We start from the raw sequence: 18,807 nt of genomic DNA, 5'->3' as shown, positions 1-18,807 counted from the left end.
TACGTCAATTGTATTTCTTATTTGCTTTGAGAGCTTACAAGAATATAGTATAATTCCTAGAACAAATTGCTAGCCCCTTCTCTGTCGTTGGAGGGGGTTTATATACAAGTTATATGCAAAGGAAAGAGCAAAATTACAGGAATTACAATTAAGATTCAGGTGCAACTCTGATATTCTCGAGTTGAGCGTTAAGATTGTGCCATTATTGTTGTCAATCTGATCCCTTTCAAAATATCCGAGATATAAGTTTATTTGTGATCTGCTTGAACACCTGTCAAGATTGGTCACGACTAGCTTATGCTCGGTCGAGTTATATCTCAACGAGCTTATGTTGGGTCGGACAATCGCTTGAGCATAACTGATTTTGGGTCAGACTATAACCTCGCAGAACTCTGACTTTTTTGAGCTTGGTGGAAAAATCACACACAACACACTGTTACAATTTACAAATATAACAACCAAAATTGGCATATTTTAATTGATAAAATATTATTATAACAGATTTCAACAATTTTTTATTATGTGTAAGCGTAATGTAGTACGGCCTTATAATTATATTTACTAAATGAAACATATATTTCTCTTTAACAAGTCTATATTTATTTTATTAATTTAAATTTAAATTTTCTTTTATAATACTATCTTAATTTCAATAATAATAATTATTAAATATTTCTACTAATAATTACATTATTTATATAATTAATTAATTATAATAAAGTTGAATGAGAAATATATTAGTTATTAAAAATTAATTTTAATTCATGATTTTTAATTATATTTTCCATATGTGAGGATCCCACTAGAGGGCCCTTTGACTTTTAATATGCCGTGAATCATATCAAAATCATTGTTAAGGAGTTAGAAGAAGTGATCTCGTTTCTTACATTGGATTTAGGTAGAAATCAAAGGTCTTGAGCAATCAATCCAGTAGAATAACTCAAAAGATAAAAGAAGTATCACTAATTTCTTTATGTAAATATATATAAAGGGTCAACTTCGGGCTCAGTTTTAATATTTGGTAACTATCGAGTCTCAATGGGCTAGGCACTATTAGATATTAATAAAGATAGACTAACAAACAAATCTCACAAATCCAATCTGGTAGTTGATAATTGATTTTTTATGAATTCAGTATGCAAGAAAATTCATCAGAAACTAATTATCAACTGTCACGTTGGGTTTATGAGAGAAAATTTTTTAGATTCGTTTGTTAGCGTAGTATTGTCTATTGTATATTTATCTTGTCTTAGTGGAATTGTCATCCCTATCGCATAATTAAGAATAATAAACAAAATTTTGTTCATTTTTCATAAATTTTTTTTTCCTTTTACATTGGTAGGTTAAAAAAATAAAAATAAATAAATAAACATCTTCAAAAATATTCAGAAGTTTTGTAAAGCTTAGGGGTGTGCAAAATTAATATCCAATCCAGTTTTGCTTTCTTCTAATCCCATACAAAAATTCAGATCAAGATGAAAGCTAATCTAAACCCGATCCAAATTTCATCTCATCTGGTTTTGATCTGAATTTCATAGAAAATATCAATTTGCCCCCTAAAATTTTGCATTATATATTTTGACCACAAAGTTGTTATCATTTGAATAGTCCACATACTTTACCACTTTTCACCTAGGACCCCAAAATAACTTCTTAAAACTTGTAGTTACGGACAAAACTGGATTAGATCCAGATATTCGATTCTTTAAAGAGCTGATATGAAAATCTGGATCTTCCAAAAATTGATATCCAAATTCAATCTGAATTTTTGGATATCCAATTTTTTCGGATCGGATATTAGACTTTTTTGCACACCCTTAATAAAGCTCTGTTGAGATTCTTCATCAACCACATTTTATATTTCATAAAAATTATTTAAAACATTCATATACAATTAAGTTCCATTTAACAAAAAAAAAAAAAAAAAAAAAAAAGGAGTGAATTGGGGACCTCCCTTGGGTTAAGAGAAATTACGAAAACATCTAAGGCTTCGTTTGTTTTGTTATTCCTATCCATATTCCCAAAATACTTGTTTGTTTTATTATTTGAGAGATACTATTCTATTTTTTAATTACTTTTAAACCCCTTAAGTTTATTAATTTAATTAAACACCCCCTAAAAAAAGTTTAAAAATTAACAAAAACACCCATATCCACCCATAGTTGCCAGATTCCGACAACCACCATCGGTGGTTGTCGGAATCTGTCACAACGGCGTAGAAACGACAGGAAATGGCTAATAATTCACCGATCTGGCCTTTTCCGATCAGATCCACACTAGATATGGTCGGAAAAGGCTAGATCTAGCAGTCAACGACGGCCAAATCTGGCCTTTTGCGATCGTCGAAGGCTAGATCTGGCCGTAGATCTGACCTTTTTTGGCCAGATCAGTGGTGGATCTAGTCGAAAAATGTCATATCGACGCACGACCGGCCAGATCCGACCGGTCTGCGTGATAACGCCATTTTCTGGCCAGATTCCGGCAGTGGTGGCCGGAATCTGGTACTGTGGGTGGGTGGGAGTGTTTTTGTGATTTTACAATTTTTTTATATATTGGGGTGTTTAGTTAAATTAGCAAACTTAAAGGGTTTTTTTGTGAATTTTTAAATTTTACTTCATAATACTCACCCTATTCAACTATCTAATATTATTCTCAAAATCTTATCCAAAATAACAAAACAAACGGACCCTAAAATTTTAAAAGGGCTACTTAAAAAATCTCCGAAACTTCTACAATATTTTTTACACGTTTATATATAGTAAACCCATGTGTTTGCCCTTTTTGTGTGAGTGCGCGTTGGCTTTGAAAATATATTCTAACCCTTATGGCATTTTGTACGAGAAGTCTTACTGGCAAACACTTGTTGGTTTCGAAAATGCGACCTTAGACTTGTGTGTTTCGCCCATTTTTTTTTTTTTTTTGTATAAGGACCTGCTGATTTAAAAAATGTTACTAATTCAATATTCAAGTTTATCAATAATTTCATCAATTTAGCCTCTAATAAATATATTAATCTCTCAATGTTGTTAACAAATTTTGGATGTTAGATTGATTGAATTGGGTGAATAGTAAAAATATAATTTCCTTACAAAATTAAATAGAATGACATAATGATCCCCACAAAATGGAGGTTATAGTCGCATTTCTAAAACTAGCGACTACTCACTATCAAAAAGACCAAACACAAGGGGTTGTACGATAAAAAAAACCCTTATACACCGCCTGATTTTTGAAATTGGACCCTTAACCCAGTTATATTTATTTAATATGTAAACTTTAATAGAAAGTGATTTTGATGTTTTCTGGTTTGCAAAGGGCATGCCACCGGAGCCTTAGCCAAAGCGAGTCTTCACAGCTATTTATATCACATCCTATATCTTTAGTGAATAATTTAATAATTCGCTAATCAATTTATTTTAATATTGGGTGAAGTACGCGTGCCTGAAGCCGAAAAGCAAATTTCGTGCTAACTAGTCTCAAAGAAGATAATATATTACGAGTAATGCTAGCTTTACTCACTTTCTCTTACTCACTTTTGGAAATATAGCATAGTACAGGTACCATACGCATAGTACGGGTACTATATGTCATTTTAACAAAAATGAGTAAGAGAAAGTGAATAAGAGAAGTGAGGAAGGATAGCATTTTCCATATATTATATATATTTGTTGACTTCATATAAACATCATCGAAAACACGTATTGTTAAGCAGACATTGCTAAAAGGACCCTCATTTGCTAGCGATATAGGATGTAATTGTTAAAATTTGTATAAAATCTTCCATCTTCATAACCATCCTACTTTGTTTATTCAATGCAATCTTCAAATCAACAGTCAAAATCATAATCTTTAGATCCCATCATCTTTTCTCAAGCATAAAACTTAGAAAATATTATCCTTACTCACTTCTCTTACTCACCTTTGTTAAAATGACATATGGTACCCGTATTATGCGTATAGTATCCGTACTATGCTATATTTACAAAGGTGAGTAAGAGAAGTGAGTAAGGCTAACATTACTCTAAAACTTACATTGCATAGTTTATGTATCTTAAATTTGCTCCAAATGTGTTATATATGCATTTATTTAATAATAATGAAGTGTATGGGTGAAATGAGGGCTGTAGTAAAAACTTCCCCACTTACAGGGGCTTTAAATATTTCACAGAAAGATAGGGCCTTTCTGTAATTATTCATAAACAAAATTCATTATATCTCAATATCACGGTTCCTTTCTTCACGCCCAAACAATCTTCTGTTCTATCGTCTTCATCTAAACTAACGCAAAGGTTTTGTCAAACACCTTCCAGGCACTCAAATCTCACTCTCTCTGAACCCCAAAACCCAACCAAACCAATGGGACAAGGCCCCTCAGGCGGTCTAAACCGGCCGGGCGGTGACCGGAAGGACCCCTCAAACAATAAGAAGGATAAGAAATTCGAGCCGGCAGCTCCGCCGGCTCGCGTGGGCCGCAAACAGCGGAAACAGAAGGGCTCAGAAGCCGCCTCGCGACTCCCCACAGTGACCCCGCTGACGAAATGTAAGCTTCGATTCCTGAAGCTGGAGCGCATCAAAGACTATCTGTTGATGGAGGAGGAGTTTGTGGCGAATCAGGAGCGGTTGAAGCCACAGGAGGAGAAGAATGAGGAGGATCGATCGAAGGTTGATGATCTGCGTGGGACGCCCATGAGCGTGGGAAATTTGGAGGAGTTGATTGATGAGAATCACGCGATTGTGTCGTCGTCTGTGGGGCCCGAGTATTATGTGGGGATTTTGTCGTTCGTTGATAAGGATCAGCTAGAGCCTGGATGTGCTATTCTTATGCATAATAAGGTTTGTTTATTATTATTATTACTATTTGTTTGTTTTGTTGGAAAATTTGGGAATTTGGGTTTGATTTGTGATGTGGAAATTGACATTTGGAGGTTGGAGTTGTGATTATGTTAACTTTGAAATAGAATATGAATTTTATGATGCTTGTGAGGTGGGTTTCGACGTTTGATGCAATTGCAAATGTTAAGTGGGATTTAAGGTTTGTTTGATGAAACCCCTTTTGAATTTAGGTTTGATTTGTAATGTAGGGCTTGAAAGTTTAAGGTGGAAGTTTTCTATGGTGTTAATTGTCTTGGAATGTAGGTGATAAAATTTGTATTACTGTTCAAGCGGGTAAAACTTTTAGTGGTGTGATTTTTGAAGTTGGTGATAAAATTTGTAATATTTGTTTACTAGCAACACTTATTGGTATATTAGAATGAAAGTGTTGTTTAAGTGGGATTAAGGTTTGATTTAATTGCTTAAGTGGAATTAATGTGTTTTTCAAGTTTTGAGGTTTTTTTTCTTTTTTCTTTGTTTTTTTTTTTCTGGATGATGTCACTTTGTAGCCCTTTTTGTATGGGTCTTTGTAAGGATAACATTTTTCTTAATGGTTATCATCAATAGAATTGAATGAGATGGGAACTTCAACCTTTTCTAGCATAGCAAATTTGGTATAATATTAATTGCTAATGATAGGGCGGTGNAAACCCAAATTTAGGACTAGCTTAAGAGAAACAATTTTTTTTTTTTTTTTTTTTTTTAGTGTTGTTTACGTGGAGATGAATCAGATTGATGTGTAGAGTGATGTACGGAGAGGGGTGAAGTTACTTTGATAAGATATTCAATGAAAGCAGGCAGAGATACTTGGAAGATATTTATGACACCGTTAATTGGAATGCCAAATATTTTTGATGTGTTGACTTATGGAAATTCTGAATGGTGTTTTGTTTTTGCTATCTGTTCAGGTCCTTTCTGTTGTTGGGCTTCTTCAAGATGATGTTGATCCCATGGTGTCTGTGATGAAGGTTGAGAAGGCTCCACTGGAATCATATGCTGACATTGGTGGATTGGATGCCCAGATACAGGAAATTAAAGAAGCTGTAGAGCTTCCACTTACTCATCCTGAATTGTATGAAGATATTGGCATCAAACCTCCTAAAGGAGTCATACTCTATGGGGAGCCTGGAACTGGAAAAACTTTGCTTGCTAAGGTGCATATATGTTTCTTTGTTTCTATGCTTCTATTATTGTATATTAGTGTAGGCATAAAGATCTATAATATACAACTGTTTAACAAGAATGTTAAAGCTCTATGAAGAGAAGGTTGCAAATCTAATTAGAATTTGAAAATCTACAATGTGTAGTTGTGCCGCTTATTATTTCTATCTTCATGTTATAAGTGTATAGTATTCCAGTAAATTTTGTGATTGTTGGTTTGATTTGTCTTGTTTTTGGGTCTAGCACTAGGGTGTGAGGTGTAAAAGCTAGGGATCCTCTTTTAATCAACTTCTCTTTCACTCTTTCTCTTTAATCATATATATTTTATATTTCTATTATGATGTTCAATAAGCTAGGTTTCTTTATATTTTTTAGTAAACCTTAAGATACTGTGCATATCTTATTGTAGTAAAACATTCTTGGTAGTGCTGGCAGAATCAAATCAGTTTTGCAGTTGCTATGGAGATCAGGATACATAAATGTTGTGTTTGAAGGCTTTAATTGAATGGAATGTAATATTTGTCAAATCAAGGAAGAAACCAGAATCTTTGCATCAAAAACATGGATATGGATATCACAACTTCATGTTAATTTGTGGTATATTTGGCATGACTACTTACATTTCACACTCTAATATGGTCTTATATTTTACTTCAGGCAGTGGCAAACTCAACATCAGCAACTTTCTTGCGTGTTGTTGGAAGTGAATTGATTCAGAAATATCTGGGAGATGGCCCAAAATTGGTCAGGGAACTTTTTAGAGTTGCAGATGATCTTTCACCATCAATTGTCTTCATTGATGAAATTGATGCAGTTGGCACAAAAAGGTTCTTTCTTTAATATGAATGGTTGGAACATAAAGCATTGTTAATTGTTACTGTCAAGCAGTGATTTTGATCTTCTCTGTTGTGATTCTATTTCCCAGATATGATGCACATTCAGGTGGTGAGCGTGAAATTCAGAGGACAATGTTGGAGTTGCTGAATCAATTAGATGGTTTTGATTCAAGAGGAGATGTCAAAGTGATTCTTGCGACAAATAGAATTGAGAGTCTGGATCCTGCTTTGCTGCGTCCTGGAAGAATAGACAGGAAGATTGAATTTCCTCTTCCTGACATTAAAACTAGGAGGCGAATTTTTCAGGTACTTTGGTACATTATCTGCAAAATTGTTCAATTAGTCAATTTTTTTTTTTTTTTAATCTGGGGTTTGTTTTTGTGTTTTTGCGATGAAAATTTTTCTCATTTTTGTGATTGAAATTGCAGATACATACTTCAAGGATGACATTGGCTGATGATGTCAACTTGGAAGAGTTTGTGATGACTAAAGATGAGTTATCTGGAGCTGATATAAAGGCTATATGTACTGAAGCTGGTTTGCTTGCTTTAAGAGAGCGCCGCATGAAGGTGAGTATTGTGATTGAAAAACCAGTTGAACTATGCACGTTTCTCTCTTTCCACCTGATGCTCTTATATTTTAATCACAAGCACTATGTGCATGACTTGACCTGATTATTTTCCATTCACTAACATGCATGATCGGGTGGCCTGCACACGAGTGTTTGCATTTGAGGGCATAAATTTCTCATTTAGCAGATGTATATATTGCCCAGTTCACATGCCTGTTTGGGTCCAACTTACAACATTCATGGCATTTGGTTGGGGCTTATAAGCATCCTTTGACAATAACCTTCTCATGTTTGGGCTGGTGGGTCTGCACATGAACACCTTGGATGTTTGAGGGTTTGTATGTGGAAGGCACAAGTTTCTTGTTTAACAGATGTATATATTGCTCGGTTTACATGCTTGTTTGGGTCAGACCTACAACATCCATGGCATGTCAATGGGGCTTATAAGCACCCATGGACAATAACCTTCTCATGTTTTGGTGGGTGGGCCTGCACATCAACACCGCCTTCGATGTTTGAGGGTTTGTATGTGTGAGGGGCGTGAGTTTCTCATTTAACAGATGCATATATTGCCCAGTTCACATGCTTGTTTGGGTCTGGTCTACAAAATTCATGGCATTTGAATGGAGGCTTATAAGCACCCGTTGACAATAATCTTCTCATGTTTGGGCGGGTGGGCCTGCACATGAATGCCACCTTGGATGTTTGAGGGTTTGCATGTGAGAGGCATAAGTCTTTCGGTTAACAGATGTATATATTGTTCAGTTCATGTGCCTGTTTGGGTCCGACACAACTTCTGTGGCATGTCAATGGGGATTAGGAGCACCCATTTACAATAACATGCTCATGTCTGAGGTTCTGTCACAACGAAGTTCCATCTTTATTAACTGCATTACTCTTGGATTTTTGTAGGTCTATGTTTCTAAATGCTTGATATTTCTTCTAAAAAGCTTATTAGTTGAATAATCAATACCCATGATTATCTGGTTAAACACCTTTTGCATTGTGCTTCAGGTGACACATACAGACTTCAAGAAAGCGAAGGAGAAGGTGATGTTTAAGAAGAAAGAAGGGGTACCGGAAGGACTTTATATGTAATCGAGCTATTTCTGAGGCTGCCAACCACTCTATTTCCATGACTTTGTTTTCTAAGTTACCAAGGAGGTATTTGAGGGAAAAGTACATCCCCGGAACAGTACAATATCTGCAGTTTGCATCTTTGTATATTGAATTTGGAACAATTTTTGTTTGCAACTCCTTAAGAGGGAAATGCCTTATTGTTCTCAGCCTCCTCTCTTACTCTTTAAATGCTGGAGCTGCTTGTCTCATGTGGAACAAAGTCACAAATCTAGAGATTGGAGATGGTTACTATGTTAAAAATGGAGTAAAGTCTTCCATACAACATACGTACCATTCTTGAATAAGTTAATGTCACACGCAATGATTGATATCTCATGTTTGGTTGGTTGTATGAACATTGGAGAAGTTTTTATTTGGGCACAAGAGTTATTCAAGCAAACAGCATGCTTTACCCAATGTCTCACAGATTCAAACTTGAGCAAAATGATGAATATTGGGAAAATCGGAGCATCTATTTCTATTTGTGACCGGTCAGATGATTTTGGGTTTGGGTTTGCTTTTTCTAGTGGACTTCTGGTCTGGTCTGTTTCATTGAGGTTGAACAAATAGAAAAACAATTTGGAAGTGGTACTTCCAATCATTCTCTTTTTAACGGATTATGAATCTGTAAAATTATAAATTTTATATATAGACTCATGTAGTAAGAAATAATACTCGGTAAAATAAGCAAGATTAATATGTTGCATTAATTTTACTTGTAAACATGGTTAGGCTTCTGACTAGATCATCAAAGGTTCCTTACGATTTTGCAAATTTTCTTTCATTTTTCATTTTTGTATAGATATTTGACGCTGGAGAATTTTGTTTTTGCAGAGTGTTTTAATAATAGTCTCGATCCATTCTAAAAAGCTAGCTGCCGTATGCAATGATTTAATTCAAATGCAAAACAATTTGGAAATTAGATATATATATATATTTTTTTTTTTGACAGGAGATTATAATGAAACTTAAAAAAAAAAGGGACAATTTCATTTTATAAAAAAAATTAAATTCTTGGATAAGTTATTAGCTAATTTTCAAGTTCTCAAAAATTGGAGAATTTGATTTAATTAACTCTGTTTAAAGTATAAAATAATACAAACTCTTTATCACAATTTAACTCATATGAACTATGGCAACATAATATCCTTAAATAAACTATCTAAATTGAAGTAGATGAATTAATGCATGCAAGTTATATGAAACCATTCTGCAACAAAATATATATACGAAACATTTTGTATATACAGCACGGTTCTGCTTTAATAAGCCTCAAATTATTTTGGAGAGAAAATAGAAATCTAGATACCGTTAACTTAAAGTGTTTGAATGACTATCACGAGTAATTGTTACACTACATTCCAATTCTTTGAGATTTAGGTCACTTTTGGTCGGCTTATAAATGAAACGAGAAAGAAGAAAAGTAATAAACCATTAATTATGAACACAGGCACTAGAAAATCTATGCCAACGCTTGAGCCATTAAAGATCGTTGAGATACCTGCTGCTGGTAAAGCTCACGGAAGATATGGTATTTGGCATCATGATACTTCTTCACCTTTGGATCTTCTGATGGATGAATGACCTGCAGAAATTCAAGCAAATGCACATCCTAAATAGAAATAAAACTGGTGCCCATTTCTCCGCAACAATAGAGAGCCAAAGAAAATTATTCGGATAATCTTATGCTAAAAGTCCATGTCTTTTATGTTACATGCATTTGCTACAGATTTGGAACTCCCCCAGCGACGACTATTTTTGATGTTAAGAAAACATACCAGCGCTCACATAGGATTAGAAAAATTTAGGTACATGAATTGAGTTAATCAGGACAAGTAGTCACCACGCATTTCCTAGACAAAATTTAAACCCTTGGCCTTGACCTATTGGGTCCTATCTGAGGCCATGCTAAAGCCATTTTAAGCCTGATAAGCACTTACCTTAGCCCACTAATTGTTGAACACAAGAGCTTATTATTGCAACATATGACATGACAACTAACCCAGCAGAGAAAAGGTTTCGGTAATTAGGTTGAAAATGCCATATACACTTGTTTATCTAAAGTAAAGCAAAAAGAGTACCGGAGAGATAAATTCACAAATAAACACTGATAAGCATACTTTCCCTCTGAATTTTCCTATATTTCTCTCTCTCCTCTTCTACCTATTTTTCCTTTGAACTCAAGACAAAAATTTTGCCTCAGTTTGCTTTATACAGCACACTTGAAACAGAAGCTTTGGGGAAAATTAAATAAATAGATTATCATGCATACCTGACCCGCTGCATTCAGTGCCTTCATGGCCTCAATCAGACTAGAATACCTCTTTGCAGCAACAGCACCGAGAATAGCAGCACCCAGGAGCACAGACTCATTTTCTCGTGGAAGTATAATAGGGCAACCTGCAGCAATTAGTAACAAGAGATCCACAAAGTTCATCGCTTCATGTCCAAGAATGCCTCAAAGACTTGAATCCAACATCCTTTAAAGTGTAGAAGACCTTTCCATTTCTTGATGCTATAAGTGTGTTTGTGAGTGTGGAAATAAATATACACTACATGACACACAAAATTGGAGACTCAGAGAGGAAGACAAGAGATACCAATTATATCTGCATGTTGTTGAAGGAACAAAGGATTCTTCGCGAGGCCACCACAAGCAAGTAGTGTGTCAATCTACAAAAGATAAAGAAATACATGAAAGGATGGTAGTATTTGATAAGTTAATGATTGAATGACCTAACACCTTCTGTAATAACAGCACAACTTACAAAAACATATATACACAACAATTAATTATTACTGATCTTTGCTTCCAAACCAATCTATCAGGACCTTATTAATCGAGGATTTACATGACAAATTTCAGTTGATTGTCCACATCAGACATTTTTTTCATTCAAGATCACGTCACTATGTTTAAAAATAATAGCTTGCTGATCAATAGAGTGATTCACATGTTCCTTCTAGAAGAGATAAGTGAAATAAAAGCTTTCTTTGACCTCTAGTTCAGCTTAGAAGTGATCAGAGCATTACTACTACTTTATGCTCAGACTTCCGCAGGTAAGTTTGGATACATGGAGGGGTGGGTGGTTTTGACTTGATACCAGAGGATACATTTGCCTCAAGGTGTACTGAGGACTGGAGTGAGTTTGGATTTGCTTCTTGCTGGTTCTTCCCACTACTTTACCTTCTCCTCCTCTCATTGACCACCTCTGAGCTCAACTAGCTTTGTGAACATGTGCTACATCATGAATGTAGCTATCAGTGCTTAACTTGTCTAAATAATTCAGCATCAAGATAAGTTGAAAGATTATAGTGTTTGTTGTAGTTATTTTTTACAACAGTTCCAAAGTAGAGTTTGTGGCCTCTCCTAAGGATTGCAAAGCAACTGCTTTCTACTTATCAAAGTCACTCTAAAACGACTCACTATTCAAAGGGCTGCAGTATCCATACATCCACACAGAATGGAAAGTGAGAGGCCTCCAGCAATGCAATAGTGCAGATAAAAATGCATCTAAAATATAAGTTTCAGTCAAATCTATAGGTTCAGAAACATAACAGATCAGTTGCTAAACAAGGTGGACTGTGTTTCCGCTAAGGCAAAGCATGGCCTCTCCACCCTTTGAACTTGTTCAGATTTTTATCATCAAATGATTCTATTCAGTAAACTCAAATCTTTTGGCTTAGGGCACAAACAGAAAGAAGATTATTTATATGGTTCTTGTTAGTTATAGAGACAAAGACAAGAGAAGGGTCTCCTGTGGGCTGTGAGCCGTTGTGCTTATAGCCACAATAAGCAATTTAATAGCAGAAAATCAACTTGGAAAATTATTGGGAAGCTTTATGAATCTGTATTCTGGCATCATGAAAGTACTTCTGGCACTTTCAAAATGAAAATCTACTTCTGTTTCTACTGCTAAAAATGTCAATAACTAATTTTAACAAAAAAATAGTAATAAAAACCGAATGAAAAGACATGAGCATATAAAGAAGGGAAGCTTAATCAAGATTATTTGCAATGGTGAATACAGCAAAATGTATATACTGATTATTAGGCATGTATTGTTACCTTATGACCATGAGCATTACAATGCTCCATTATATGACGTGTACCATAGGCAATACCCTGTACTGTGGCAAGGTATAAAAGAGCCAACTGTTTCTCACTTGTATCAAGTGTCAAACCACATATCATTCCTTTAGCTCTTGGATCTGCAAGGGGAGACCTGTGCCATTGCAAACTTGGAATGAAACACATATTTGGGTACTGTAACCTGAGAAAACATATGCCAATCTCTTAACCATTTACCTGTTTCCATGGAAGTCAGGAAGGACGTGCAAATCTTCGGTAAGAGCAGCAAGAAAAGGAGACTTCATCTCATGCATCATGGATTCTAAAGCACTGTTCAGTAGTTCAAAGAGGGATACATCTGGAAGACAGAGAAAAGAAATATATAGAATAAAGCTAAAACTAGATGTGTTTTAGAACAGCAGCAACAATTTTTAAATTAATATTAAATTAACTGCAAACTAAGTTAAGATAAAAATTGTTATCTGGGAAAAAGTAGTATTTTAGAAGTTAGGAACATAGATCTTACTTCGAGAAGCAGCTCGATTTGCAAGGCGTGGAGAAGCAACATGATTTTCAATTATGTATTCTAACAATGCACCCGTAGCACTCTGTCCACCTTCTGTTAGCCAAAATTCAGGTACCATTGCTGACAACAGAAACAAATGGGCCATTGGCATAAATATTCACTCTCTCTGCACTTGTTCGTGACAAAACTTACATTTAGAGCAACATACTATATTCATCACTTAAAATAAGTAATTCTATCTCTGGACAGTACACATAAATTTCCACATTCAAAATCCTCACACTGCCTTATTACCAAACACTGATTGACAAAATTTTTAAAGTGTACCTGACCAAAATGGTCCCCAGACACCTGGAATAAATAGCTTGTTCCGTGACACAGCCATATGGCAAGTAGAAGTGCCACAGACTAACACCATTCGGCGGCATATAGCTTCCTCATCATTCTCTGAACCCATAATTTTTGGAAAGTAAAAACATAGTGCTGATAAATTAGCAACCGAAGAGAAAAAGAGGGAGGGGGGGTGCGGAAGGGAATTTTAATTTATCAAATCACCAATAACCTTTGGCTTCGGAAGCCAGCACAGGGACACTTTCCATTACCCCCACACCTCCAGCATGAGCATCAATCAATGAAGTCCCCACAGGAGTTCCTTCTACCAAACCAAGTTCCTGAAAATAAAGGTCATTTTATAAAAGAATGAAACTGACTAATTACAAATGCGTAAGAAAATAAACAGCCCAACCCTCAAAAACCCACATAAAGAGTAAGTGCTTGCATCCTATCTAATCAAATGTTTTTGCTTTTTTAATGGACCTCAAGGGAGCGCCACTTGAAATCAATGTGAAATCTTCAATTCAAAATTTCTTGCCTGCGCAGCAGCAGGAGTAAGACCGGAACCCAAACGATGGCCAGGAAAAGCTACACTTCGTCCTGTTGATATTATATGATGCAAAATTTAAATATTACAATAAAAAATCACAAAAATTGGTAAATGTAAAGACCTTAAATAGTTCCATAAAGAAGAAGCCACAGTATTTTGTAAAGACCTTGAATTTTGTTGTGTTCCAAGTATGCGACTTACATCTACATAAAGACAAGGAAATAAGTGAACAAAAAAACTTACAACCATACCAATCTTAGCATGATGCCCGTCTATAAGATCATCTAAGCCAATCTCCTCCCAAAATTCATCATCCCATCCACAAGCTTCCATGTTTCGAGAATCTTTTTCTTTCATCTGTTGCATGTGTGCATGACCAAGATATGTCCATTTACACACTGTGGTGCAGAGACTACGGGTGTCATCTCCTGTTGCTCTGGAATGCATAAAAGAAGAATAATAAATAATTTGACTTTGTGAAAGCTAACGATGTCTGAACATTAAGGAGAAGAAAATAAAGAACATGCAGATTCAAAGTACCTATATGACAACCAATCACTCAAGTCCATCCACCTAAATACCATCGACCAAGATTCTTGCAGATTTTCTTTCACCCATAAAAGCTGCAAAAGTTTTTTTCATTAAACATGACAGACAGAGCACAAAGAACCATGGAGATCATAATTCCGTTTCAGAGTTTGCACACGGTGAAATAACATATTAACAGCATTATCCTTACAGAAACTAAGCACTTTGCTCAGAGGTCTCATAATTGTACAACTACAGCATGATATAAAATTAGTTTTCAACTAAGTTCCTATTTTGGAATAATACTAGTCAACGTCTCAATTTCATATCAGTAACTTCACAACTTAAATTAAGGCTCAAGTAAACTCGATAGCCAGGATAGAGATTTAAAGCATTTGTCAGAACCTAATCTTTTTCTCACAACAAATGACAATGCATTGCCCTAGCAATTACCCATTCCCATCAAAACTCAAATCAATTCAGGCCCAAAACAGCTGAAGCAGTAAATAAGGTGGGTAACAAGACCGTTAATCTGAACGACTTGTGGCTTGACATATATTGCCAAACAAATTCCATTGCATCCTGCAAACAATTTCCCAAGTCTAACAGGGTTTTATATAATCAAGTTTTAGATATTCACTTTATTTCACCAAGTTTCCAATTATCCAAGTTTAGTTCACCAAAAGACACCACAATATGGTGAATGGTTAAATGATACATTAACAGAACAAATTCCTTATAATTCTTTAAGAATCAAATACTTAATCAAATGCCTAAAATGAGTGTAAACTGTCCAAGGAAATTCATTCTCATAACAAGTTGAGGAGCCACCTAAAAAGCATAATTTGCTCACCAGAACTCCAACAATTGAAGGCCCTTGCCAAGAGGAAACAAAAAAGAAGGCTGCCAAGGCAATTATTAATTTTGTCTATAAGGCATCTATTCAGTTAACTCTAGGCTGTGATATTTCATATGCCATATAATGTGAACTCAGCATATATTCAGAAATTGATATCAGATATACATGAAGAACAGCTGTTGGATAGCTGGAGTGCTGCGGAGATACCTTTGGAGGCTGCATCTCAGGGGAAACAGCTCCACCACAGTATTGCAGCACTGGTGAATTACAGGAATTGATCTTCTCGGCTTGCTTTACAGCTCTATGGTCCATCCATACAATAATATTTCTCCTTGAATCACCACTCCAAGAAACTGAAACAGGAGAGCCATCAGCATCCACTGCAACTGCAAAATGATGAAACAATTTTATGTAAATTATACAATTATAGTAGGCAACATTTTCCACAATACCAACAACTTAAAGCATTCTTTAGATAACAATATTCTAAAAGATTTGTAACAAACCAAGTGAACAAGTAGCTGCAAAACCCAAACCCTTCACTTCTTCTCCAGAAACATCTGCAAGGGAGCATGCTGATTTCACTGCTGCACAGATTGCGAGCCAAATATCCGTCGAAGATTGCTGTTTCCAGTTAGGGAATAATAAAATATAATAAAAGTTTTAAATCAGTAAAAGCATTACAATAATTACTGTTCAGTTACTAAAATTGAGTAGTTATGTACATGTAACACATCAATAATTTTGTGGACTTCCTGAGGATCCCATAAAGATAATTAATGCAGCCTAATTCCCAGGCATCTATAAGTAATCAACACAAACAAATTACCTCAATACAGTCACCCTCTTTCCATATTTGAATTGGGCAACTGGCTGACCCCAGAAGTTTTCCACTTTCATCAAATAAACCTGCAGTGATAGGCATGGAATGAATTATTGCAACATCTATGAAGTCTAATATATTATTAATCTGTTTACAAGATGATGATAAAAAAAATGTGCAATAAAAATAAGTACACTAAGGTATATTTGAGAGTGCTTGTGAGTAGAAGCTTTCTACAGAAAGGCACCTATTAAGTGCCTTTCCAAAAAGCAATTTAAGAGCTTTTCTTATCCAAAAAGTCCTTTCTGGAAAAACACCAATAAGTGTTTTGTTGTAAAATCACACATACAAACCTACCAAATCTAATAGATCAAGCAACCACAGAAAGAATCAACACCACAATCTTTACCGTGGTTCACCTTTCCAAGAATGGGAAGGCTACGTCCATGTTGAGCTCCGGAAACAGGAGAAGCTCACTGCGCTATTAAGAACTAGTTTATAGATTATAAACTTCGAATCAATCAATCCAAGAAAGAAACCCCAAAATCAACCAATCTTGTAACAATCAACCTAGAGAAACAACACCAAGATTCCCTAGCCCTCTGAGAGACAATACCCCCTCACAGAATGACTAACACAATCACTCAAACCAGTTACAAAGATCACAATTTCAGAACCGAACGAAAAACCCTAAGAGAGCAATTCCTTTTTACACAATATCGACCTCTCAAAAATGAATGAAGACTGAAGGCTCATCTGCTTAAATACCGTTGACCAGGCTTGGACTAACTGCAGCCGTTGGATCTCAAGATAACTGATGGTCCAAATTGATTCTTCGATTATCCTGAAACGACACGTATTACTTAGTCAAGTGATACGGCATCGTTTCAGTCTTCACACTTACATGATTCTTATAATTAAAGAAGCTGTCCAATTTCAACAGAACACTTCAAAATATATACATGAGTACTTTTAGCCATATGGAAGAGCTTTTGGCAATACTACAATCCGTCCCTGACGCTCTATGAAGCTATTCATAAATTTTGATTTTGTGTATAAACCAAAGGTAGTTACTCTCAAAAACTATGTTTTTTTAGTAAAATAAAGTTCAAAATTCTGTCCAGCAGTACACAACTAAGATTTTCTAAACAGTTCTACAACGGTTTCGGACATATCAGTTAAAACGATGAACTAGACTGTATAGTTCAGCATTTCACTGTTCCATTCTCATTTTTCAAAAGCAATTTTGAAAATTTTGCTTTTAGCTATTATGCAATTGCCTAATTTTACAACTATTCATGTTCAACTTTGGAGAATAGCACTTAGATTTCAGAAAGTAAGTTTTTCCCTGCAAAAAACAGTACTTATCCAAATGTGCAACTAAAACTACTTTTGGTCTTTCACTTCTCTTGCTTTAACTCTTAACCATCAATAAATCAAACTTATGGAATTCGAAAAGATAAACAAATTACCATCACCATTTGCCAAACAGACAAAACAAAGTTTGAATTCACCAGATTGAAAAATTAAACAAAAAATAGCTACAAACACTTCAGTACTTCAAACATTCAACATCAAAAACCCAACGATCATATTAACTTCATCATACTTGTAATGCGCAATTTCAACTTCTATTCGAGTGTCAGGCGGCTTAATTTTCATATTTTCATATTATTGTTGTTGTTGTTGTTAATTAAGCATAAAAATAAATAGAGAGAGAGGGCGAGTGCGCGTGATGAAATGTACCGGCGCGTGCGCTGCCGGTGCCGACATCAACACCGAGAAAGACTGTCCGGGAAGGGACGGAGGTGGCGGCGGCCATCTCAAGAAAGACGGCGGAGGAACTCTGGCTGCGGATGTTATCGGAGGAGGTTAAGCGGGAGCGTTGAAGATTAAGAAGTGGCGCCCTATCAGACCAGCCTCTTCTAATACCAGACATTTCTCCTTTTTATCCAAACTTTTTTTCAAATATCCAAAAATTATTTTCAGTAATTTCTGTGAATTCTGGTATTTTCTGGAAATTGATTTCGATTGATTGTTTGGAGTTTTTCTTGTAATTGCTGTTGAGTTTAGCTGTTTGGGTTATTTTATTTAACAGAGAAAATGATGACTAATTAACGGATTAGAATTAGATTACTTAATTTTCCTAATTCGTTATGTATTTTAATTTAGTTGACAATTAAGTATTAATAAATAATTAAAGATTTTATCTTTTTCTTTTTGTCTCTCAAATATTCCTATTAATTCACTGATATAAATAAGTGTTAAATCAACTGTTGACCACGTTTGACTAACGTAACGATATAATAATTTGAATTGCTTTTTATTTTATATTTTTGTTTTTAATTATCTGATTTTTATACTTTTAGAAAATTTTAATGAAACTCCCTACAAAGCTGAAGTGTGTTTTGCAAACCTTTTTTTTTTTTTTTTTTTTCATTAAATCAAACTATCCAAACTAACTTACACAGATCTTGATTAATCTCGAAAGAGACGTGTCTTATAAATACATCTAAATCTAAAAAATCAAATTGAATATTTTATTAATCGATTGGAT

General features: G+C 35.1%; 2 protein-coding genes across 2 annotated transcripts; one reads left to right on the top strand and one right to left on the bottom strand.

The window, feature by feature from the left end:
- Positions 1-4,225: 4,225 nt before the first annotated feature.
- On the top strand, positions 4,226-8,821 carry LOC116110895 (26S proteasome regulatory subunit 4 homolog B). The gene is made up of 6 exons (XM_031397147.1): positions 4,226-4,833; positions 5,781-6,026; positions 6,691-6,860; positions 6,959-7,175; positions 7,298-7,438; positions 8,455-8,821. The coding sequence occupies exons 1-6, from the start codon at positions 4,357-4,359 to the stop codon at positions 8,536-8,538; spliced, it is 1,335 nt and encodes a 444-aa protein (XP_031253007.1). The 5' UTR covers positions 4,226-4,356; the 3' UTR covers positions 8,539-8,821.
- A 993-nt stretch (positions 8,822-9,814) lies between these two features.
- LOC116112348 (FGGY carbohydrate kinase domain-containing protein) lies at positions 9,815-18,300 on the bottom strand. Its single transcript, XM_031398524.1, has 15 exons — positions 17,997-18,300; positions 16,257-16,336; positions 15,934-16,051; positions 15,635-15,813; positions 14,581-14,663; positions 14,292-14,476; positions 14,029-14,090; positions 13,720-13,828; positions 13,485-13,604; positions 13,158-13,277; positions 12,869-12,989; positions 12,629-12,785; positions 11,160-11,232; positions 10,832-10,959; positions 9,815-10,144 (listed from the first exon to the last, which is right to left on the bottom strand). The coding sequence occupies exons 1-15, from the start codon at positions 18,187-18,189 to the stop codon at positions 10,022-10,024; spliced, it is 1,851 nt and encodes a 616-aa protein (XP_031254384.1). The 5' UTR covers positions 18,190-18,300; the 3' UTR covers positions 9,815-10,021.
- Positions 18,301-18,807: the final 507 nt, after the last annotated feature.

Source organism: Pistacia vera, unplaced genomic scaffold (assembly GCF_008641045.1).
Source record: "Pistacia vera cultivar Batoury unplaced genomic scaffold, PisVer_v2 Contig101, whole genome shotgun sequence".
Lineage (NCBI taxonomy): Eukaryota > Viridiplantae > Streptophyta > Magnoliopsida > Sapindales > Anacardiaceae > Pistacia > Pistacia vera.
Note: the sequence above shows the minus strand (reverse complement) of the source record. Positions and strands in the feature narration are given on the sequence as shown.